Source organism: Sinohyriopsis cumingii, chromosome 14 (assembly GCF_028554795.1).
Source record: "Sinohyriopsis cumingii isolate HCF-2022 chromosome 14, ASM2855479v2, whole genome shotgun sequence".
Classification (NCBI taxonomy): Eukaryota; Metazoa; Mollusca; class Bivalvia; order Unionida; family Unionidae; genus Sinohyriopsis; species Sinohyriopsis cumingii.
This window is the reverse complement of record NC_142974.1, coordinates 66,457,996-66,484,588: the sequence shown is the minus strand read 5'-3', so window position 1 is coordinate 66,484,588 and position 26,593 is coordinate 66,457,996. Positions and strand designations below refer to the sequence as shown.

The 26,593-nt window shown below is 35.2% G+C and overlaps 1 protein-coding gene across 5 annotated transcripts in view; it reads left to right on the top strand.

The window, feature by feature from the left end:
• The first annotated feature begins 350 nt into the window (after positions 1 to 350).
• LOC149784036 (E3 ubiquitin-protein ligase UBR5-like) overlaps positions 351 to 26,593 on the top strand; it is a 101,565-nt gene continuing 75,322 nt past the window's right edge. For 4 of the 5 annotated variants that reach the window (XM_089932132.1, XM_089932131.1, XM_089932129.1 and 1 more), the window contains exons 1-11: positions 351 to 514; positions 7,701 to 7,827; positions 8,744 to 8,823; positions 11,801 to 12,020; positions 13,113 to 13,172; positions 15,130 to 15,364; positions 17,496 to 17,713; positions 18,486 to 18,608; positions 21,984 to 22,252; positions 24,665 to 24,773; positions 25,152 to 25,294. In XM_089932132.1, the coding sequence (XP_089788258.1) occupies positions 453 to 514; positions 7,701 to 7,827; positions 8,744 to 8,823; positions 11,801 to 12,020; positions 13,113 to 13,172; positions 15,130 to 15,364; positions 17,496 to 17,713; positions 18,486 to 18,608; positions 21,984 to 22,252; positions 24,665 to 24,773; positions 25,152 to 25,294 (1,646 nt within the window). In that variant the 5' untranslated portion in view covers positions 351 to 452. The remainder of the gene's footprint in view (positions 515 to 7,700; positions 7,828 to 8,743; positions 8,824 to 11,800; positions 12,021 to 13,112; positions 13,173 to 15,129; positions 15,365 to 17,495; positions 17,714 to 18,485; positions 18,609 to 21,983; positions 22,253 to 24,664; positions 24,774 to 25,151; positions 25,295 to 26,593) is intronic. The other variant, XM_089932130.1, reaches the window with a different exon arrangement.

Genomic DNA, 26,593 nt, shown 5'->3' with positions numbered 1-26,593 from the left:
TAAATAACTTGAAAAATCTATATCACAACTGTCTTTATTTTCTTTTTCTTCCCTTTGTCATTCTTTCCGTCTCCATTGCGAAACAGAAAATATATTTTGGATTCCACATGCAATGCTGTTACATCTTTGTGGATTAATTAAAAGTATTATATAGAATACATTACTTTCAATATACAAGATATCGCACAATCTATACCAGTATCAGTATCATCATATTAAACTGTATACGTATTAGTAATGACAAAAAAGAACACAGTTTTCAGTATTGTATAATGCAATTACTGCTCAGAAGCACGTGGTTCATTTAATAGACCAATCAAAATCAATGTAACATTCGGTCTTTACAATTTTCAAGATGGCGGAAAATTACTGAGAGTGAAGTTTAGACGGCGATTTTAAAGCGTTTGGAATACAGTTTGAAGACACTATCAGCACAAATATATGCTGATACAATGACATCTTTACATTTTGTCGTCCATCCTTTGCCTGGAACGGATGACCAGCTGAATGAGAGGTTGGCAGAGCTGTATAAATCATAAGCACGCAATTTAGGCCATTGAAAATCACAATGGTTAATTTGTCACTAGCATAAAATTAGTTTTCCTTGATTTAATTGTTATGTACACCTCATTCAGGAGAAAATTTGATAATAATGTACATGTATATTATTAAGTTAATAACGGATGTTTTTAGAGGAACTTGTAATTTATACATATATATCTAGCACAAGATGGCGAAATTGTCTCCGTTCCCATCGTGGCCTAAACTCAACACGGTAAGAGAAGAACAGACTGTAGCGTTTATTTCAGATCTTGATATCAACTGTATAGCTAAAGGATTTTCCAGCAATTGCTGTAGTGGGGCCGCAGGCTTTTGGAATTGGTAAAATGTTCACGTAAACTAAAGTGTGAACTTTAGGAATAAAAGAAAATGAAGACTCTGATTTTAAAAAACATGAGCCAGCTAAGTACGGTAAAATCATCCAAAATGGGCAACATTTTATTTTCAAGCTTTACTTGATTTCTTCCATACCCACCCCCTTTAGAATATTCCCCCTTTTTTAATGTTTAGAATATTCACCCCTAAATTTAGAACAAGTTGTTATTGATCTTTTTCCTGACATGACTGTTGGTGAGAACAAGGGTATGAAGACACAATAATTTGTGCTGGAGCATCAGTTTTTTCTTTATTTAGGCAGATTATAGGACCACTTGCTGCAAATTAATATTGACTGACACCTGTATTCAGCCAGTAAGTACTATTCCTTTACTATTGACCATGGCAATAAATCCTTGAGAACACGCAGCTTTTAGTATATTTCATTGGCAAAACAGAATACCCCTATATTTAGTTGCTGTTTACCTTAAGTAATGTGCTGTAACTGTCCCTTGCATTAGTGATGTAGACTTTGCTAGAATGTGATGGAACCCAAGAATGCTGAAATTGGGTTAAGTTGAAGAATAATTCTATAATGAAATGAATAAAAATTTATAAATATCGAAGAAAGTGGTTTGATAGTTTTGTTTCATTTAAGATTCTCGTAATTTTTTTCACCAAATTTGGTATTCCACGTTTCCATCGCTTTCCAGCCAACGGAAATGTAGGCCAATGGAACTTAAAAATGTCCATTTGCTTGTGTAGGAATTTGAATTTATTAGGAAAAGACATCAGAGTAAGTAAAGTGTGACTCGAACATTATAACTTTAATTTGTAGAAAAGATCCAATTAGGGCTGCCAAGTGTGTGAAAGAGTCCTGAAAATTTGACTTAACATGTCTTTGTTAATCAATATTTGAGCAGGCTACACGGCATTGTTATTTTTGCTGTAAGTACTCGACGCCCAAAACATAAATATCAGGGTTGAGGTCTTACATTGTAGGACATGGGGGAAGTGCTGCTTTCAACACAATCATCGGCAGTTCAAACCCGATGTCAATAGCTGGGGAACAAAGCGATGTGTTGTAACCAACCCATACAGCAGCAGTTCCTGGTGATACAGTAAAACCTGTTATGAGAGACCGCCCCTTCTGCCAACCAAAAGCAGTCTCTCAAGACAGGTGGTCTCTCATAAGAGGTGTGTGAAAATGGACTGGTTTTCAGGATCAGTAGTTAGCATTGTTGAAAAATAAATAATACCCATACTCAATGTACATGTATCATATCCTTTATTCATAAATCTTGTTAAATATTGCATGCATATAATAAAATTTATATTTCAACATCACATTAATATATACAAAAAATGAACAGTTAAATATGATGTATATATCTTATTCTGTACACTTATTCACTTGTTTTTTAAGAAATCCATTATACTTCTTTGTTGACATGTTTTACTCAGCTGTTTGGTCTGAACATGTATCTCCATTTCTGAGCAAAGAAGCAAAATTCTGGGATCACCATGTTTTAAAGCATATTCTTTAATCTCTTTTAAATGTTCTGTGACTGTAGAATGTGAAATAACATGAGGCAGAATTTCACCAACAGATAACTCATTGTCACTATCACTGTCTGCAGTTGGAGAAGTACCAGATTTACCTCTCTGAAGAATATCCTTCTCCCAGTCAGGCCCTGGGAATACATTAGACGTTTATAGACTGTGATCCATATTGGCATATTCTTCCAATGTCATGCCATTGAGAAGAGGTTCCATTGATGGATGCACATCTTGTTCGCTCTCTTCACTCTCTGGCATTATGGCTTCAACACTTACAGAAAAGCCACATTTGGCAAAACACCTTTCAATGGTGTATGAAGACAGAGCATCCCACACAGACTTGATCCATAAAATGGCATCTAGAACAGTGACAGTCTTAGGTATTTCAGTTGCTGTAGAGCACTCATCCATTTTGGAAAGAATGTGTCGCAGCAGTTTCTTCCGATAATGAATTTTGACAGTCTGAATTATCCCTGCATCACAAGGCTGTAGTTTAGATGTTGTATTTGGGGGCAGAAAGACCAGTTTTACATTGCTAAACTGACAATCTGGGATGTGCACTGCAGTTGTCTACAATAATTAAAATGTTCCGATTTTTCCTTTTCATTTTGTTGTTGACAGTTACAAGCCATTTACTAAAGATGTCTGATGTCATCCAAGCCTTTCTGTTGGATTCATAGGCAACACCCACAGATCTTAAATTAAATGACCTAAAACATCTTGGGTTGCGCGATTTGCCTATAATTAATGGGTCCAGTTTTTCTCCAGTTGCACTACATGATAACAATAGTGTCAACCTCTCCTTTGCTTTTTTCCCTCCTTTGCGAACATCATCTTTCACCCCTAGGGACCTGTCAGGAAGTCCTCTGTAAAAGAGTCCTGTTTCATCAGCATTAAAAATATCACATAGGTTATACCCTTCTGTGATGGTCGGTAGTCTTTTTTTCCAGTCATCAACTGTCTGTAAATTCACATCAGCTGATTCTCCACTGAGCACACTTGCTGTGATATTGTATCTATTTTTGAAACTCTCCAGCCATCCGTTTGATGCAGCAAAGTCATCATAATTCAGTTCTGCTGAGACAATTATTGCCTTTTCCTGAATCAACTTTCCACTTACTGGTATGTTTTTACTCCTTGCAACACAAAACCACTCCCATTCTCGCTCGTTCAGATCTCCGTAAATTGTCCGTCGTGCCGTGGCATATTTCCTCTGTGCTTGTGCACCTTTCTGCCATTCGTTTCTAATGGACTCCTTGTCTTTGATTACATTTTGAACTTGCGTTTTACCGACGCTTAGGCTGACTGCTATTTTGCGAGCGGTCTCCCCTTTTTCATTTCTTTCAATGACATCAATCCTTTCTTCCAGTGTTAAAATTTTTCTTTTTTTCAGCGGAGGTTCTGCCATTGTTATTAGTGTTGACCTTATAAAGACTATCGGTTTTGATCAGGTTTTGGGGAAATGTGGAATAAATATATATATATTATGTACCAATGAATGAAACCAAAAGACATAATTAACTCATCAAGAAAGAATACATTTATTCTGAGACGAAGTTTAAATCAACAGCGTTATAGCTAGATAAACAAAGGTTGCGACCATCTGCACCCAGGTAAACAGACGGTGGCTTTGTGAAACACAAACAAAAGAAATAAAAAATAATTTAAAAAAAATCCGGAAATGATTCACACTTACTAGTATTAAAGACAATGAGCTCATTCACCCTCCAGGCATTATGGATTAACTGGAAGGACAAACGATGTACTCAAACCTACACTGAAGCCCTTTCAAACGATTTCTCACTGGGACATAAGGACTACCGGCGTTTTGTGAGTTTTCATAAAGATAAAGAAGAAATACAAACCTCTAAATTGACTGCGTATATCCATCATTACTCCCTTTGATGTTACTCTTACTGGCTATTCACATGACTTTGGCACTACAATGGCGGTTTTTGACATGTACTTTAGTCTGGTTTACTGCAGTTTACAAATGACACCGTACGCTGGAGTTGTAAATTTCACAAAACTGGTACTGTAGCAAGACATTCTTTTTAAATAGAGCAATCTTTACTATTTTGGAGCAATCTTTACTATTTATGCAGTCTTTGTTACAAAGGATTAAATGATGGTTAGAGGTGTTTATCTCGATATATGGTTGTTCAACTGTAGTGTTATTTAATGTGCACTTTGTTTGCATACTACATTTATCCCGATCTCTAGTGTTTACAAAGGATTGAGTTAAGGTCAGTGGTGTCAATGTGTTTATTTTTTTTGGCGATGCGGTCGTTCATAGCAGTGTCAAAATGCATGTTTTGCCAAGAAATTGCGGTCGCTGGTCGCGTTCAGCAGGTGGTCGTTCATAACAGAGCATTTATATAGTAAAATCGATCTGTGCATTACGATTGTGGTCGGAAATGACAGGTGGTCGCTCATAGCAGAGGTCGCTCATGGCAGGTTTTACTGTATAGGCTTTGCTATTAAGTTTTGATGCTGCTTTCCACATATGCTTTATCAATTAAAATCCAGGTTGATAGCCACTGAATACACGGGTCTTCAGTTCTGTGAGGGATTAATACTAAGAGAGTGTTTCAAAGAGGGATTATGAAATTATATTTACTGCCTGTTTCCAAAATAAATTTAATAGTCCCAGGTGGCCTGATGATCCGTCTATATAACAAAGCGGGTGTTTGGCACAAATCATGTCCTCATTTATTCTCAGCCACTGGTCTTGTCGGAAACAAAAAAGCACAGAGAACAACTTGCTTGACTACAAAGCAGATACTGTATTGCTATCAGGTATTGAATGCTTTTTGTTTAAAGCAGGTTCAGTTGTTGCAATGCCATACAATCCAGCATAGTAAATTTTGTATACTTCCCCATAAGCTGATTGTAGTGAGTATGCTTTTCAATTGTATTAGTTTTTCAAATTTTATGTGCTGATGTTCAAGAATTTAACACAGATTTATTATTTTTCTTTATTGTCTGAATCTTTTAGGTATTTTCAGGTCAGAACTGGGAAAAAAAATTGTATTAGGAATGAGGAAGAAAAGACAGAAAAATCACTGAAGATAAGGATGAAAAATAATTTTACCAAAGAAATAAGTTTGCAAGTTCACTTGGATGCTGTAAGATGCAAATAAAACCTTCAAGCACCATACAGCAACCAGGTTTATTTAGAACGCTTTATTTGCAGAGTTGCAGAACTCTGTTAAGTAGCAAGATTAAATAAAGCGAGCACAGTTCTAGAATTTAATTTTTGTTGTTCAGGAATTTTCTTGCTCAGTGTATCGTTTCTAGTGGCCAAGTGGTGTAAGGTGCTGCCTTTACAGATCACTGACACCTCACCTCTGTCTGCAGTGCTTCAACCAGCGTGGGAATGTGAGGTTTGCCAGTAGCTTCCTGTGGGTCAATGATTCTTCCAAGGGTCTTACGTTGCACACCTATGAACCCTTATGATTTGGCCTTAAGTTGTATGGAAAGACTGTTAAAATACCAACTTGTGTAATAAAAGCTATAATTACGGAAACACGATTACTTACTGTAAAATCCAGATTTTGGCTTGTCCTTGTTTGATTCGGATCTGGGTTTGATATTAGATTCAGTGGAGTTGGTTAGGGAACCACAATTTACTGGAGTATCTTAGATGCTTTAAACAGCATAATTGTGATACAAAATGGCTGCATGATGAAGCTGTTTTTTTTTGGTATATATTGTTATTGTCATCAAACAGGCAATACATTTTCAGTTTAAAAGGGATATATAAGAGTTTTAATAGTACAAAAGAATGAAAGGGAATATTCAGATTCTTTGAGGAAAAAGAAGGAAGGGAAACAATTAGGTTTGGTGGATATTGTTGATTAGAGTGTGCCTATCTCATGTGAAAAAGTTAGTTTTTTAAAGGATTAAGTAAAGTTGATAGATATCAAGAAGTCGTAGAGCTTGGTAGGGTTTGTAACTGCAGTTTGTGAAACTACTGGAGGTAAATAAGGTGCAAGCATACTATACAGATATTTTACTTGAACAGAATATTTACTGGCACAGTAGTTAATGAATCTCATTTCTGGAATTTTAGGTTGACAGTATCAGAACTTGATATTCTGTTACACTTTCCTGAAAATTGGTGTAACTTGTGCAAAAGAAAATTGAGATGATCTTATTAGGGTTGGCATATCTGAACTTGTTCCTCCTCCACCAGATATTCTGGCCATCATGTCCTACAAAATTGCCTTAACTACACAAAACCAAACCACAGAAAACATCGTATCTTTTCTGAAAAGTAATGACTCTTTTATTCTCATGATTACATGAGTGTCTGCTGTAAACTTCCAGGTTGATAAGTAGATTTGGACACACCATAAAGTGAACATTGAAACCCATTCTTCACCATAGTTACATCATGTTACATGGTCTTTTGGAGAAAACATGAGGATTATTCCACTTTCCATCTTAGAGAAGAAAAAAAATAATTTGCAGGGCATTAAAAATTATCTGCTGATTACATGTCCTGTTGGCAAGTGACTTGAAACTTTTACTTGCCCTGCAGTAATATTCCTCCTTCTGTAAATAGTATTGAAAAATTGACTTGCATATGCCTTCGAAATATGATTGGAATTTAGAGGCATGATTTGGGGGGGTGTAAATTGTTTTAACGGCAACGAAAGCATCCGCCTTGGATGAGGGAGGTTGCGGGCTCATACCAAAGACTTATAAAAATGGTACTAACAGCTGCCTTGTCAGAATTAAGTAGTGTTTGGAGTTGTCGACCTGGTATCAGGATAATGTGACTTGGTGGGACAGTGTGCTACATGTCTGGCACGATGCCTCAGTGCTAGACATAACTATAAACTGCAGACATTGTAGCTATGCTAAAAATCCAATGACACATACACACACACATAGTCCATATTCCAAGCAGTAAGATCATATATTGGCGTGGTGATATGTAGCAAAAAGAGACAAAAGTTCAAGTTACTCATGCTGAAACATTGAAAATATGTGAAGAAATTCATGCTAGTACTACAGTTATTTTTTGTGCCTTTTAAATGATGAGACATCCAAGTTTACTTTATTTGTTTTGATTCCTTCGTTCAGTGCAGGTGGAAATCACTACAGCAGTCAGATTTTGTCGACTGAAAAATAGTAGCAGTGATCAGTTTTTCTGGCTAGAATATTTTAATTCCTGACCAAATTTATGTTTCTAGGATCTTTGCCTGTGGCGGTTGCTATTTTTGTTTACATATGCTTACAAATTGTCATTACAGATTGAGAGAAGTTGCTGACAAGCTCAGTCGGCATGGATTCAACAGTCCTGCAGCCTTCGCTGCTCTCAGAAATGTGGTTGTGAATCAATGTGTTGTTGGGCCAAACTTTATTGCTCTTCTGCTAGAGGTAAAGTATAACCAATATTTACATAAATATCATCATCAAAAAGATTACAGGTTTGCAACACCAGGGTGCACACTGGTGTATGATATGTGAACTCGTATAAATATTACACGCCAATATGATAACCAAAATCATTCTCATCTGTATCAGTTCAGTAACAAATTAAAAATATTCAACGACTTGTGAAAATGAAATAAAAATCCAGAATATACTAGTAAAGTAGCCTTGTAGAACTTGTCGTCATGGTTTTGGTTTATCATCTGTTTGCACAATTTATGATACAGCTGCAGATTAGTTGTTGCTTTACTATGTAATGGAGGCAGGCATTTGACAGGTGGGATAATTTTGATTTTTGCTGGCTTCTAAAGATAGCTGTGGGTTCTGAAATGATGTGTGATAATGTATTTGTTTTGAAATTAGTCTGTTAAATTTCATGTACATCCCTGTATATGGGAACATACTTTATGACTGTTGATAGGAAATGTCTACCCTAAAGATGGACCTTCTCTAAAATTGCTGTTCCTGCAAAATGCTTGAAATCCAGTCTTTAATGACATAAAGATAACATGTTATTAACATTGTTTAACTGTATCAATTTTAGGAAATTGTGATTTTGCTTCCAGATGAATTAGATGCAGAAGTTTTGTGTTTATGATACAGATTGTGCTGCATTTTTTATTTCAAGATCATATAACTATTATGAAACAACACATTAAACAAGCACTATAATGATTTGATCAGTTTTGTTTCAAGTTGCTCTAATATATGATTTGCTTCAGATATGAATCTGATAATTCTCTGGAGGAGGCCAGGTAAAATGGGCCTGTATGTGAAATTTTACTTTTTGTAAAAAAAACTTATGGCTATTTTGTTAATGTTACGACAGTGAAATGGTTTCATCTTTGTTTTCACTTCACAGGATGGGAGAGTGTGTCGTGTGCCTGTAAATATTCTGACAGACAGGCTTGACCTTCAGAAGACTGATGGCAGCAAGACAAGGTAAGTTAGAGAAGATCGTGTGCTGGCACATGTACTCACTGCTACAATGAGAAATCTCTTTAATGCTTTTAAAGGGAGCAATAAAGCATATTATCATAATGTATATATTATTACTGTTCACAAACCATTTCCACCTTTTAAATGAGGTGATTTTATACTCAGATGCCTTAAAATGGGGGATCAAGGTGGAGTGTGACCCCACTATAGCACGCTGCATTATAACTCACTATTTAATATACATGTATTTTCCTCATACACGAAAAAAAATCTTTATAGTACGAAAAAAATGTTAAAAGTTTATTATCGTTTTAGGGAAGAGATCACGTATGGATAATAAAAGATGACCTTGGCGTGAATCCTGAAATTTTATGTCTGAAATTTTATGTATTTTTCTCGTACATGTGTAAAAAGTTTATTCTGGGATCGTGTAGAGTTTTGCCAGTGTCACAAACTTTGATTTTTTTCCCCTTATTGTTGGCAAAATATATCATCTGGTGCTTTTTTTTATTGGTGACATTGTTGCTGTTTAAACTTGTATATACCACCATTGGTTTGGAGCGGAGAAATTCAGAAGCCCCATGAAAGGAACCTGCAAACTGGATATAAAATGCACTAAAATTTATTTATTGTTACATAAAAAAATTCTTTGTCCATATTCACAAACCATCTAAACAGTGCATTGTTATATCATAATCTGCTTATCTTGACATCTAGCATGAGTACTGTATGTTTTGAGATATCCGCTATTTTGTTGTTGACATTTCTGGTAATGGAGATCAACCAGACGAGGCATTATCTCGTAATCTATCTTTCATCAGATTTTTGGCTGCTCGCTAGTAATTAATATATTTATATAGACTGACGTTTGTATGTGGATAGTATGTAAAATTCCTCTTCTTTTCAGTCAGAATTAAATCCTTCATAACACCCCTTTATTAAATTTCTGATGCATGCGTGGAAGGTTTCTGACGCATGCGTGGAAGGCAGCATCGAGCTTGTCTTAACTGTGGTGCCATAAAGATAGGGATCTCTGTATATCTGTTAAGGAATCCCTGCATATTTGTTAATGTGCAATGGGAGCTCTGGGTGGCCAAGTGGTAAAAGGTGCATGTCTTTATAGATTACGCACATATCACCCTTGTCCACATGGGTTCAGTTCTCAGCTTGGACAATGAGTTGATCCAAAAGCTTGGTAGTAGCTTCCTGTGGGTCACTGGTTCTTCCAAAGGTTTTCCTCTATTGAATACACTTGGCTGCCATGTATATTCAGTTATGAAGTGAGGCATTGAGCCCACACAACCAAGCCATACTTATATGTAATACCTATCCAGCTGTGGACGTCATAGTCCCACATCTGTCAGCACATCTTATTAAGTTACAACAGACCTAGGTCAGTGAAGTTTTGCAGTTTGGTATTTGTTATATCTTAATTTTTTGGACCCGAGCATCACACTAAAATTGGTTTTACCTGTAGTAAAAAAACTTTCCAGCACCACCAGTGTTTAAATAGATCTCATAAAAGTTAGACTTAGAAATGTTTTTGTAACAAGTTCAGATTCATATATATAACTTGATAAATTCAACACAAAGTGCTAATTGGTTAGATGGGTACAATTTCACGTTTTCTTATTTTACTTGCACTTGAAATGATTTAGAACAGAAGTAAATCCAAATTTAGTATTTAAAAGAAAATGATTGTGATGTGCTTGAAAGTGTTATTGCATATAACTTCCAGTTGTCAGCTATGTAAATATTTATCGATACATTAATTGCTAACACTTTGTTTTCATCTTCAATGTCGACTATTTATTTTTAGTCTTTCTTATTTATTTGAGATTTGTCACTTAGATTATAAAAGCAGTTATTGCAGGGGTTGAAAAATCTATAAATACCTGTTAGCCCTGTGCTGCAAGTATTAAAATATTTTGCTTGCCCCGGATCAGCTCTTACTCGCTTTGTTGTAGAAAAAGTTATGGTTGCCCATGTATGCGACCTAAATTTGGTTATGTGAAATTTTTTTCTTCTTAAAACGTATTTTGTAACCTATCTGGTACCAGTTTTAAGTTATTACAAAATTAAAATCACTATTGTTTTTCCAGGGCATTTCATATGTCAGTTTTGGTGCAGAATATATGTTCCTCATTCCTAATTTTTTTTTTTCTTCCCTGGTTTCAAAAATGATCGCTTAAAGCTAAGCTACTTCAGTGACATTCCACATGATATACTTATATCTATTTCAAAGAGTTGAAAGTTGCCTTTCATATAAATCATATGAGACACCCTTAATCTTTATTTTCTTGTATTGGAAAATTTCCCATCTCAGTCTGATTGCATGCAATTTTCCCAATTACCAAGGCCCAGACCTTCGTGTCTAAAGACCTAGGAAAATCCCTGCTCTTGTAGTGTATATTAGTATTGAACAGTGAAAGCAAAGCATTTGTATGATCTAGATCAAAACAAATGGATACCAAAACAAACATTTGGTAGAACATACTTTTTGTTAAAGGGAAACACTTCTCAACCAAAAATCACATTGGGCTAGTAATTGGAAAAAAATAAAGTCCCCACTTCTTCACACACTATGAGGCAGAAGGTTTTTGATTTTATATCTTTTATCATTATCTTTATTTTATATTCATTTTACATTTTTAGTATATTCATTTTCAGCTTGTTACTTAGGTTAACTTTTATTGTGAAGAATTATATCATCATTAAGCTTTTGTGGAATTTACATTTGTAGAGCTCTAATTTTAATCAGTACCATAAAGCCAATATTGTGCTGACATGACACCAAACCCTAGAACATACATCACCTTAGTGCTGGAAATTTTCTCTTGACATTTTTAACTCTTGCTGATCAAGCTATCCCATTTAGGAAATGCTGCCTCCAGAAAATAATTGACAAACAGAATGTATTTAAGTTATTATGGACATATTAATCTGATTCCCATTCTCAAATTGTACATTTTTCTTTCAGCCGCTGGGGTACAGGTGGTTCTGCTGTTACTATTGGTGGCAGTGGCGTTGTTGGTGGTACAGGTGGTGCAGGTGGTTCATCCCGTAACAGCAATGCTAGTAGTGCATACAGTCGCATGCAGAGGGCAGTGCATGTGAGCCGAGGTAGAAGATCAGGGGTCATTGTTGGTACACGACCTCTTGTACCTGCATCTGTTGTTCCAGAGGAGCTAATTAGTCAGGTATAATTTTGTAGTACACTTACCAGGTATGTACATGTGCATGAATTTATTCTCATTCATATTAAAAGGGATCTGTACATGTTTCTTACGGTAATGTACATTGATGTGTTATGTCAGTGTATTTTTATGCCCACACCATATTCTGTGCAGCATACAGTAATTCCCATGTCCGACTATCATGTTCTGTCCTGTCAGTCCATCATAAATTTTTTTTTTAACGCATTATAGCTTTTGAAGAAGTTAGTCGATTTCCAACTCTATTTGGTTTTGGGCTATATTGGGAAGATGTACCTAATAAGTCAAATCCAAATGCGATGAACATAGACCTTGATCTGCAGTTGAATGATGTGCTGGTAGATAGGGTCCATGTTCTGTTGATTTCTTCTATCTGACTGCTTGGGTCCAGATCTGAGTGTGTGCAGTTTGCAGTTGGACTCACCTTATAATAGAGTATATATTGAAGTTGAAGTTTGATTTTGCACCTTTTCTGACAAAATTTGAGTTGTCACCCATGTTTGACTTGGGATTTAGCTTGTGCATATAGAATCAAACTTACTTCATTTGAGTTTGGGAAGATGCACTCCATGACATGGACTCATTTCTAGTTAAAGTAAATGTTTTTATAGTTTGCATAATAATCTACATCAAATAACTTAAATTCACATAAAATGCTAAGATAGTTGTGTTGCCATATTATGCCAAGTCTATTAAGGCCATCAGAGATGTCACTGTTGTGTTTGTCTTAAACATTTAGAAAATATTTTTTTTTGCCATATCTTTCTCTATCCCTCCCTTTGTTTTGCTCTCATCTCTACAGTGGTCCCCTTCTTATGACCCCTCATACTTTCTGTAAAGACAATGTGACCTTTTAGAAAGGGTGACCTTTCATGAGGGACATGTCGTTAAAATGCACTATGGGATGTTTGGTGTTGGGCATGGTGGCCTTAGTAAAGGGGTAGCCTCTGTTGAGAGGGGCCTCTCAAGAGGGGGACCACTGTAGATCTCCCATGCTCTCACTATCTCTCTCTTTCTTTCCTTTTCTCTCTATGCATTGCACATGCAATAATTTAATTGCTTGTTCCTTTCTAACAGTGCCAAGTTGTCTTGCAAGGAAAGTCCAGGAATTTGATTATCAGAGAGTTGCAGAGAACGGTAAAAGAGAGTTCTAGCATGTCAATATAATGTGCAGGTTTATTCATTGCTGAAATTTATTTTTTTTCTCATTAAAAATATGACAATAAGTTTTTCCCTCTTTTAAAATGTGTGAGGCCAGTTATATCAGAGATTTGTACTTAGTCTGAGTTAGGTTTTACAGTGTTCACATTAGAAGCTAATAGATGGAAGAGTTAACTGTTTATGATTTCTCGGTGTGGTGTTTCTTACTGTTCTAAATTTGATGCATGACTGTTGTATTTTCTGCCATTTTTTCAAAACAATTTGCTGCTTCTTCAAAATCTTGGCAAAAACACTTAAGAACATAATGAAAAAAAATTGTATGTTATAAGGAAAATTGTTCTTTAACATGTGTCAGTTGTGCATGCATTTACCATTCATTTAAGAAGAAACTTTTATTCAGTCTTGAAAATATATTTTTTAAAATATCTAACATTTATCACTATCATTGGACAACCTTCAAGTTTATGTTCATATGTTTTGAATGTATTTCGTGTCAGGCTGCTCTGTATAATGTAATAGCAACACCATTAAGTACTGTGTTTATACTTATCTCTTAGAGAACTATTGCTTTTGGTTTACCTTTATAAAGCATACCTGACACAAGAGCTGATCCAGAAATAAAGTGGTGGGGTGGTGTCAGAGATTCCATCACTTGTCAAATTTAATTTGGACTGGTCGATGCAGAGCACTTGTATTCATCTATTGTCCAACCCTCCTGTATTTAATTTAGAAAAATAGGTGCCCTGTGACATCACCCCACTTTTTTTGTTTGAGACAGCCCTGATTTACACAGGGCCTGAGTATAACTTGTTTCCTAATTGCATTTATTTGTAATTTAAGTAAAGAATGTTCCAAAATTCTACATAAATTTGCATTTTTTTCCATACCTGGTTACCACAATAATGTAAAATGAAATTTTAAAGGAAAAGAGGAACTATATTTCGTCTCAGTTTTATATGTTGGCACCCATTTTGGTCATGACACCACATGCACGTATTTGGGCTATATGACATCAAGTGAAAAACTATATATCATGGTCAAGTTTAATTGTTAGGAGCACCTGGGTAACACAGTAATTACTAAAGGGTAATGATATGTTAGAAACTGGTACTTCTATCAGCCAGAATTAATTGCAAAATATAGTTTGTGCCGTCTTTATTTAATGTCATATGCCTAAAAATACATGGTTTTATGATGAGAATTGATGCATAAACTTGAATCCTAATTGTTTAACTAATCAACTGAATCCATATCACTTTTTCGTGTATAATTGAGCTTCAGAAAAAAAAATGAGGAATATATGATGTTCTGTATTAACAACTTTAGCTAATATTTACAACTTTGAGTAATGATCACTTCTGTACTTTATTTTGTTTATTCAATTCAGACTAATTGTTACATATCTCCATGATGCATTTCAAATTAAGAACTTCAGATATGAACTTTCGTCTTCACTGTGATAGTAATCACTTTTCCTATGGCAGTATTGATAATAAAAATAATGATTGAAATTTTATGCTAAGCTTTTTCATATTATGAAACTTGGTAATACTAGCAGGTTAGGAACATTCCTCGTGTAGATTTGTGGGTGTTTTTTGTGTGTCAGTTATTGCTAATACCTTTACATGTCCTTGTGAAACTGGTTCTCATCTTTCACTGTTCTGTATTCAGAATTTGCATAAAGTAAATTTCAGCTTAAATTATGTAAAATATATTCACATTTTGTCAGTATGCCTGAGGTAAATTCAAGCTATTAAAGAAACACTATGTACTAGACCTTGATCAGTTATGTTTTTCTTGTTATTTGGAGATAATGCAATTGAAGCTGGTCTGTTTGTTTTACATTAACAAGACAAGTGTCCAAAATTTGTATTTAGAAGTGTGACTTAATTGATCAACAGCCTGGAAATCAATTTATTACATTGTTATTCAGAATCTTGATGTGAACCTCGCGGTGAACAACCTCCTCAGCCGTGATGATGATGGTGAGGGTGATGATGATGACAGCCAAGATTCCTATGTTCCTGATGACCTTATTTCTCTTCTGGACAGCGGAGTGCACCCAGATCATCCTAGTGTGATCATTGATGCTGACTCAATGTTTAATGAAGACATGTTTGGTTACTCTGCAATCCGTAGCCGTGGTGCAGGAACTCGGTCTCGGCTAGGTTGGTATTGGTTCCTTTCCTCCTGTGCATAACAAATTCCACACATCCACCTACATTTTTTTGTGTGGCTCACCTAGCCATTAAATTAAATCAAGCTTGTGATATAACACATCATCCATCTTTTATCTCTATGTCAAAATATGTATTTTTACCATTCTTAAGGTAATATTTTTTATTTAATTTTAATCACACTTGGATTATATGCTTAAATCACCAGGATCTTGGCTGAAATGGATATTGAGCATGATTCAGGCATGCTAATGATGTGGTCTTGCAGGTGATTGGCTCAGCTTATCACTGGCAACTTTGTCTGGTTGGTGGAGCTTGTTATTACTGTGAATACCTTGTCTGATTGGCTGAGCTTGTTATCACTGTGATAACCATGTCTGATTGGCTGCGTTTGTTATCACTGTGAAAACCATAAGTGTGATCCAATTTTAATAAAACTTGAAACAAGAACTTGCACCACCATGAAGTCAGACAATTTTAATAATCAGCAAAGTCCATGTACATTAATGACATAATCTGATTTAATGGCTTCTTCAGCATTCTATCCACTCTGTTTATGGTCAGGCTTTTATCAAAGATATAAAATAGATTTTTATTATCAAGGTCTTGGATGTGTTTGATTATAAAGGTTTGCTGTCAGGGGACTCGCATAATCTGAGTTTGATTAGACATTGAATATTTGTTACATAGTTGAGTTAGAAGAGGAAAGAGCAGACATGTACATGTATACAGACAGTTAAATGGATAAGTTGTAATACATATAATAATATATTTTATCACATGGTAGTTATTGTGCAGTTTCATATTTTTGATACTACTTCATGTTAAAATATCACTTTATGTGATTCTGATTGGTCCAGATAAGCCCATGAAATTACTGTGCATTATCCTCTTTAATGATTGGCTGGGATTGTGGGCAAACATTTTTAACCCCGCCTTCTAGAATGTTTTGTTTTGAATGAACATTTTTTGGTGGCCATCTTTGAACTTGACTCGCGAAAGGAAATCGAGGAAAAAATTATTTCAGCTGTCTGAATATTGACATGTTACCCCCACAGGGGTTTGTTATGTCATGTATAACAATATCATAATGAGAAAAATGGCATAAAACCACAAAACAAGAACACCAATAAGAAGAAAAACACAGGGTATTGCTTATTTGATGGCAGGGTTGGTATATCTGTAACATAGATATAGAATCCGTCGTATATACGAGTGTGGTATAAATGTTAACTTACAGAAGTAAATAAACACGCCTCTGTTCAGAGAAGAATTTGGACATAAATGGATCTCTTAACTGACAGAACTTTATCCATCCAAAGCTGATCTTTGTGCAGTGTATATAGGATGCAAATCCGACTCAAGAAGAAATTTATTTGAAACTTTTTCTTTGATTTATAGTTTGTAAACTCTGGGATTATATTTTATGCACAGAAAATGAAACGTGCACCGTATGTCAGAATGAACGAAATATTTCATTCTTCTTTCTATCTAAATAATTTCCACTGAAATAAAAACTGTGTGATAAAAGGAATCTCAAATGGGTAATAATGTCATATTCAGTTTATGAAACTCGTTGAATAATGTCCAGCTTTTGCTCGCCAACGCTTGCAAAAGTTGGACATTATTCAACTCGTTCCAAAAATTCAATATTATATCATTACCCATTTGAGATCCTCTGAATGTATTATAATATAGAATATAAGTTCTGAATACAGACTAGTGAAAGGTTAAGCATATTGATAGTCATACCAAAAGAAGGTTTAGTGCTTTTTATAAATACCTTGTAAGATTGCCAATCAACCATTCGATATGGATGCTTTTATTTAAAATATCGAAGCTTTAAAAGGCTTGTGGAATTTCAGTCCGGGCTTGTGAGTTTATTTAAGTTACCAACCCTGGGCTTGTTTCTAAAAAAATGTTCTTTGAGTACTGATAAGGTGTTGCAGTGAAATGCTCATTATTTAAGAAAGCATCTGTGATGTTGTGCTAAACATCTTGGCTACCTAAGCTCACTGAACATTATTGAATACTATCATGCGTTGGTCCGTGTCAAATCTAACAAAGGAAAGAAGTATCCTATTTTTGGTTTATTGTTTATTTTTCTATCATGTCTTTTTAGGTGAAAGAGATAGAGATCTTGACAGAGATCGGGAGAGGGAATCGATATTCCGGATTCGGGACCGTAGACGACTTGATACGACTTTACGGGATGAAGCCTTGAAATCTCTTGATAGGGACAAAGTTGAAAGTTTTACATTAGAGACTAGCAAGAAACCATCAAATATTCAAGTAAACCCAATATCATTTGGTGAAGAGTTACAGTACTGGACAGAAAAGGTAGAAAATGTTATGCACATGTATTTCTTAAGTAACAGTTTGTGTACATGTAGAAATATTTTTCATTTAAAGCAGTCCTTTAGTCAGTAGGTCTCCAGTTAATGATAAAGTTCAAAATCAGGAAAATTTATGTAAACTTGAGTCGTTGGACTTATATGATTACCTTGTTTCGTGAAAGTATATCACTTCCAGTATATATTTTGCAGCCACTTTGCAATATATTACATACAACTTTGCATTGTTCCTTTTTTTTTTTTTGTTGCATTCTGCTTGTCGGTGATTGTGATTAGTTCTCGGGTCAAAATATACAGTATAAACATCTTTAACAATTGGCAGTTCTAAAAGCCTTTAAGAAAGTAATAAATTATTGGATTTAAAAGAATCTTTTTGTGGAATGCTGTTTTTTTTCAAATAGTTCCTTTCATTACTTCACTTCTGACCTGGTGTTTCTCATTTTTGTCCCCATTGGTGGATATCTTTTCATAAAAACAGCAAGCTGCTTGTAATCATTAAATAGTGGACCTAATGTTAAATGAACAGGGATCCTAATGTTAAAGGAACAGGGATAATTAAAATGAAATCGGGTCCTGTGTTTTGCAGGGGGAAATCCCCAAACCACATCTATTAAGGATTGCTCTAGTAGTTGAACAGAAGATCAGAAGTTGAGAATGACTTAAAGACTAATTATTCTTTACCTTTTGAATCATTTGCTTCTGGCAAATTTGTATGCTGCAGTATCTTGTGGACTTTATATTTGATTATTGCATTTCAGGATTGGATCTGCCCAAAGTTCACCCATATAGCAGCAATGCATTCTGAGCTGGTGGGAGTTGGGACAAATGGGCAGCTGTACAGCTGGAAATGGAATGAACCCGAACCATATCGACATCCTGATGTAGGTGCAATATAGTGTACTGTGAATTAACCATTTTTGGATAGGTACTAATTGTCGTGAAACGAAAGCTTGCTATGAATTACAAATTTAAATTTAACAAAAGTTCACAAATAAGAATTCGTAAATAGAAATGTTAGGATACCTTCAATCCATAAACTTAAGTATCAAGAAAAATCCTTATTTTGGCAAAGCGATGAAAATAAATTTATCCACAGAATGGTTTTCTAGATGGCCAGTGTAGTGTTTGTTTGTTCTTTTTATCTTAACTTTACAGGGGTGTCAGAATAAGTTTTATGACATAGTGACATTGTAAAGAAAAGAGAATGCAGCCAAACAGATGTGGGCAGGCATTAGACTCCCATTAGCTTGCCAGTTCATTATTTTTGAAGAATTTTTTTTTTAGAGTAAGAGCTGCTTCGATGGACCTTGTTCTCAGGTCTTTGCTTCATTGCACATGAAAGTTGTTTGAACGAGCAGCATTTGCTATGAGTTAGTTTGTGTTTAAAATAATGTAAAATATGGACTGTAAGCATATATGAAGAAAAACATGTATGTGAACATAATAAGCACATGTTAAACCTTTGGTGATTTTGTGACCAATATGAGCATACATGGATCTTAATGGCCAAATTGAGTTCAAATTGGTCCTTAAGTGTTTTTATAGTCAGAATGTGCACACAAGTCCTTTTGTATTTGTGTGGCCAAAACAAGCGTTAATGAGTCTTTTGGTGTTATTGTGACCGAAATGAACACACATGGAGCTTTTTTTTTTTGTAGCCAAAGTAAGCACACATAGGGTTTTTGTTGATTTTGTGGCAAAGATAAATGCATTGATTGGCTGAATAGAAAATCAAAGTCCAATGTGTACAGCTGTCTTTTTGAACAATTATTTCCACACTGTTGGATAACAAGATATACATTGTCTGTCCATTACTACATATTCTTAACAGCTGGGTGGACATTGATTAAACTTCTTAATTATATTGCCTGTGTGGATACCGTCTTTGGATGTCATTATTGGTTCTTGCATTGGGGGTCACAGAGATGGGGTAAACAGTTTCAGTTACAGTGGCATTTGCAAATATTGTTTGACACTACTTAATATATGTGGCCATAGCAGAAAGATGCATTGTACATGTGATGGATTTTGCATTATGATCTCATGGTTCATTGTGCAATGGAGGAGAAGAGGTGGTTTGGAATATGTAGTGTATAAATATGGGGAGTGGCAATGGGTGGGCCATTGCATTTGTTCTAGTTCAGCTTAGAACATAGTGTTTAACACATTAAACCCTGGAGGTTTTTGTCGTGTTCGCCTGAATTTCAAGTAGCAAACACATTTTGAAAGCTATTTCTGAATACATCCTAATGCCTCAACTTCCAGGTGATTTACCAATAACCTAATGCCTAGTTGTGTTAGAAACATCGTTTTTCATTGGCTATTTGGCTTGCGCATGAGCAGAAGGGTAAAAGTTGGAGTCCTTTTTTCCTTCTTTTTTTTGTTGCTTAATGCACCCATTATTTTTGTATCGAGACCACTCTTTATTCCAAATGCCCCTCTTATCCTCCTTTTTGCAAAGGTTCATCTGTCTGCTTGCAGTTCATACCAGTCTGCCTTAGATCTGAGACCAAAAAGTCTAAAATCTGGACACCAAAAAAAAATTGGGTCCAAAATATGAGGTTTTTTCCTCTTTATTTTGTAGTGTAACTAGAACTTCTAGATTATTCGGTATCAAAATGCATACAGCTGTCACTTATTTAAAAGATGCATATATACTAATCCAAATTTTACGGTAAATTGTGTTGATAACGTGTACCAAGTTTGGATCAATCAAGAATCCTGTCAGTTCATGCAGTAGTGACAAGCACTGCAAAGTACTAGCTTTTATCTTGACTGAAACGTGAAACGTGGGTACAGAATCACTAATAACAGTGTTATCTCTTTTGTTTGAGTTGGTGTCAGCACTGGACTTCTACATTTATATCAGCTTCTTAGATATAGTTGCATGTACAGTCCTGAACCTTGATGGGTGTATTCATCAATGAGAATACTGCTCATCACAGGCAAAGGAAGGTTACAATAACTATCTTTTTATGTTCCAATGACTTTTCTTGGTGTTTGGATGATGTCTTTGCAGAGTGGATGAGGCATAGCATTCTGTGGAATTCTTGTTATTCACCGTCACTTCTCTGCCTTGATCTAATGTACATCATATATTTTTTATTAGGAATTAAAAGACATAATACTTAATCATTCATGTTCTAGTTCAGTGAGACCTGCTATAATAGACATAGCCAAGGCCATCATAAGGTGCATGTGACATGGGCAATTGCCTGGGTCACCATTTTCTTGACTATATGGCACCTTTTGTGGGTTTTTTTTATGGGGGGGGGGCACCAAACTCACTTGGAGAAGCATTTTGTCCAGCACAAACTTGCAATGGCCCTGGTCATTTTGATTCATTTCAGTTGTCGCTGGTTTCTAGATAACTGCCTGAACACACTGATTTTGAATTGATCAAACCAGAATAGCATGGTTTAGTGGATTGTGGGTATTCCTAAATCTTTTGCAGTTTGTGGGAGCCCAAATATGGTAGTCATTATATTCCACCAAGTTACAATTGCTTCAGCTTCAGAACTAATTTGATTATTCATTATGCTCAGAAATTAAATCATTCTTGAAGCTGATATGAATAGTAATAATGTTCAAACCGTCGATGAAGAAAAGGTGAATAAAGAAAATTGTACTTATGCATCTGATGATATAATTGTCTGGTTTCCTGCTTTACATGCTGCCGTACGTTGCATTCTGCTGAAATTCTTAGAGAGTGGGGTGTGTAAGGTGAAGTTGTTTACACTTGACATGCACAGTGGAGAGAATGTTCATATATCTCTATGTTACTTGAATGTACCATGGTTGAAATTTCTTTGGATATTGTACTTGTGGAAATTGTACCTGATCTGAGCACACAGCTAACTAAAATGACTCCTCCTTTCTGCTTAAAAAAATCAGCCTGAATTAGTATAAAGTATGCTATTTTTAGCAGTTATTAATATGAGGAAACATTTTTTTGCCAGACTAGACTATACCAGCTTCTGAAAGTGCATTGAATGAATTACCAAATATAGTTCTTGATTTTGACAATTTATGTCAATTTATGTAGGCACATCAGCCATACTCATACATGCTTTATAAAAGAAATGTCTTATACAGAGGTGCTTGATGGTGAGGGTTCACCTTATTAAAGTCTGTACATGCCAGTGGGGTAGATCTAGGGAGGCAATGCAGGTTGTTCCACTGGTTCCTTGTCTTAATAAGCTTTAGGTTTAAATATTATTCAGATGCTTAATATATTTGCTTCATTTTCAATTCAGAATCCAAACATTCACCACCCCAAAGTTGTCCAGTTGGGACTTCTGAATGAGAAGATCAAGGGAATGTCAGCCTGCAATGTGAGAGCCTCTGTGTATACAGAGTCCGATAAAGTAGCCACTTGGATTGACGAAACTCTGAATATTGTTGCACCAAAATTAGAACATTCAGCACAGACATTTCCAGAATTCATTGCAGACAAAATAGCATCACTGCACACTTGTTCTTTGTATACTTGTGCTAGATTGGAGAGCGGGGCATTGTACTGGTGGTAAGTAAATTTTTATTTTGAAATTAAAATTATTGCTATCACTTAATCATTTCAGGTGATACTGTAGAACATGTGAAAATGTATTCTTGCTTATTTCATTGAGTAATTCACCTGTAAACAAACAGGAAATATACCACACTCTCATCAGTTCATCTGCTTCCTACTGGTTCAACCTACACTCAGACATAAGATGACTGCAGCACACTTTAGTATCCTTGTTGAGTCTGTTAGGAGCTTGATATGGGAATCACTTGGTCGTCTGTGACCAGAGTGCATACCCTGCCATGGTTCACTTCTACCCTGTGATACGGAGCTTTTTGTTGACTCCGTTTTGGAATTTTATAATAATACACCTTCCAGGAAATGTAGGAAACATGGTTTCAGAAATGTAACCCTATATTTGTATGGATTTGTAAGTCTTTTTTTTAACCTTCATTTATCATTATATTCATTCTACACTATTTATCCTTTATCTTGTCATGTTTACATTTATTTGGAAAGGTTTATCTTCCTAATACTTTCTGCACAGTCTTTCATCTTTACATTTTTAGATCTTGTCTTTTTATTGAGACAATATAGAGCCATTATTGTGCTGAGATGCTGTTAGATAATGCTAATACACTGTACATACATAATGTACATGCATATTGACGTCATTGTTCATGCCAGTACATCTGTACATATATCTGTACACACCCTAGAATAACCTGTGTGTTACATTTTATTTGGTGGTCTGTATCTTATATACAGTTGGCCACAGAGTCATGTTACTTGGTACATGGATGCATCTTGATGTGTGTGGGCTCAGTGTGCAGTCAATTTGTAGCTTCTTGTTTGTACTTTACCAGTCAGTTCAAGGGATAAAACATTAAAGGTTTCATATTTGGGTTGGGAAAGGTATTTATGTTAGTGACAATTAAATTCACAAAATTTCCGTATCAAACACCTTTGAGGTTGTGGAAAACATGATATGTACACGCTAGCCTGTTGATTTAGTATACGTAACCCACACATAGACTGTTGGGCAGTTTATTGAGACATTTAAGAGTCTGAAAGCTAATCAAAACCATAAACATACTTATAAATTAATGGAAAAAAAATACAGGACAGGATAGAAGGTGTTATTTAGCAAGTCTGATCAACATTTGTAAGATGTAATTAAAGATTAAATTGCCACGAACACTAACAGTATTATCATGATATTATGCACTTCGCAAAACATCACCACATATCTTTTGATATCATTACTTTAGAATATAGTCACACCAAAAATTGTATTGTTTCTTTGGGGTTTTTTCAGCTTGTAATGAAATGTATTTGTTTTTAAAGAGGTTAAGTAATTACAGATACTTTACACAAGTAGATTGGAATTTTGAAATCAGATGGTTAGAATACTTCAGCTTGTTTTCATTGTGATAAATTATGTACAAGTTCATGTAATGTTTAAAAAATGTAAAAGCTTGAATTACTTTTTCATTTTCATGACACATGTTAAAGAATATTTTACTATGGCCAGTTTGTGTTAAGGTGCTAGGTGCATCTTTACAGGGTATTAGGTTTACATTGTTATGATACCAGCTTTTTATGGGCATTAGGTTTACATTGTTAGGATACCAGCTTTACAGGGTACTAGGTTTACATTGCTATGATTCCAGCTTTACAGGGTATTAGGTTTATATTGTTAGGATACCAGATTTGCAGGGTATTAGGTTTGCACATTTTGGATCCCAGTCGTGAGTTATCAGGTTTACATTACTAGGATACCAGCTTTATGGGTTATTAGGTTTGCACAGATTGGATACCAGCTTTATGGCGTATTAGGTTTACACAGATACCAGCTTTATGGGATATTAGGTTTACACAAAGTAGTATAATATAGTGCTTGATGCAGGTCTACAGAGAAACTAAAGTGAATTAGATTTACACAAGTTCATTGCTTGAAATAAACACAGCGAAAGTCTTGGTTTCCCTAATTATATTATGACTTAAAATTTGGAATGCTTTTTTAGATGTGACTAAAAACCGCTAATAAGCACAAATTAGAATCTTAAGACATTTTATCTGTATTAAAACTGTTGTGTTGCTATTTATATAATTAGAAAATGCTTATCCCCAACCAATCCACAGACAAAAAAACAAATTATTGATGTAGTTGCACGTCACGTATCTCAGTACAACAAAGAAGTTGAGTTATGGGTTCCTAAATCAAATACAAGGCCCCCAGAAATGTGTTTCTGGCTGGCTGTTTTGTTCTAACTGTTCTTGAATTGGTATCAAGTAAAACTTCCAAGCCTTCAGTATTCAAAATACTTTAATTTTGGGCCTCCATTAAAAATTATGAAATTGCATTGTGTGTCATAGACCACATAGAAAAAGTTAAACTATTTTCCCTAATGTGACTTTTATTTTCAGGGGAGTAATGCCTTTTGCTCAAAGGAAAAAGCTATTGGAGAAGAACAAAACAAGGAGAAAGAAAACCAAGGACTCTGGTCCAAACAGGGATATAGTTGCAGGATCATTGGTAAGATTGAGGAAGTCAAGAAAGGCTTTACTTGACCAACAAAAAAAAATTAAAATTGTGGATGCACATTTGAGAACAGATAAAGGTATACTCTAATGTCTGAAAAATTCAAATTTACATTGTAAATCTGTACGATATGGCAGCCGAATGTAATTATCTTTTGTAAGAAATGCTTTCTCAGGATAATAAAGAAAAGTATTTATTTACTATTTTTATAGCCATGTGTTTGACCTAGAAGGCACATAACAAATGTGGTGTCAGATTTGTTATTCTGGTCGCTGTACAGAATTCATGATACATTAGTTTGGTTATAAAGTACTGCTCAGTAAGATGTGAAGTTAATGAATACACTTTTTCTTTTATGCTTTCTTTTTTCAGGTATGTTTGAGAAATTCTCCAATGTTCCATGCAGGAGCTCTGGCGTTCACAACAGTAGATGGTGTCCCAAAAGTTGGCCAGCTACTTGAGTCAGCCTGGTCTCTCAGTGATAACTGCCGATTCAGAATCAAGCATACCCTTATGTGAGTCTGATATAAAATTTGTGGCTGTTAGATTTTCCAATCACTTGCCCAGTTGGTTGATTGTTGAGAGTTCTGATTAAATACTGATTGTTTCTTTTTAAGGAAAAGGCTGTTCTATCAAGAATATTTCCAACTTTGCCTGTAGAAATTCCATATTTTCTGTAGGAAGTTTGTTTTCCAGTTACTTTGACCAAACTAATATAAGTGCTTCACTCACTCTTTAATACTAATAAGTGCTTTAATACTAATAAGATGGAGAGCATACTAATTACAAGTTAGCAGGGTAATGGAATAAGATCTTCAAACCAGCCTTTCACATTGATTAAATTTGTCATTAATGTCATCAGCTTTCATACTTCTGTGTAGCTGATTGATTATGACTTTATTCAGGGTGACTAAAAATATTTAGTACTTGTCTAACATGGTGAGTGGATTTTGATATTTTTTAGCTTTGGTTATATCTATAAATATATGTCAGCCAGTGCAGTGGGATTCATACCAGTGCTCTATAAGGGGCTGTGTTATACTGGTAAATACATGCCAGCCAGTGTAATGTGATTCATGCTCAGTACTAGATATGGGGCTGTGTTCTACTGAAAAAATATATGTCAGCCAGTGTAATGGGATTTATACTAGTGCAATATTAGGTGCTGTGTTATACTGAAAAAATGTATGTCAGCCAGTGTAATGGGATTCATACTAGTGCTATATTAGGGGCTGTGTTATACTGACAAATGTATGTCAGCCAGTGTAATGTGATTCATACTCATTGCTATATATGGGGCTGTGTTCTACTGAAAAAATATATGTCAGCCAGTGTAATGGGATTCAAATTAGTGCTATATTAGGGGCTGTGTTATACTGAAAAAATGTATGTCAGCCAGTGTAATGGGATTCATACTAGTGCTATATTAGGGGCTGTGTTATACTGAAAAATGTATGTCAGTCAGTGTAATGTGATTCATACTCAGTGCTATATATGGGGCTGTGTGATTCATACTCAGTGCTATATATGGGGCTGTGTTCTACTGAAAAAATATGTCAGCCAGTGTAATGGGATTCATACTAGTGCTATATTAGGGGCTGTGTTATACTGACAAGTGTATGTCAGCCAGTGTAATGGGATTCATACTCAGTGCTATATATGGGGCTGTGTTCTACTGAAAAAATGTATGTCAGCCAGTGTAATGGGATTCATACCTAGTGTTCTATTAGGGGCTGTGTTATACTGAAGAGCAATGTAGTGGGAGATGGTTTTGTATGTTAAATTAAATTGGAATTAATCAGAATAATTCATTC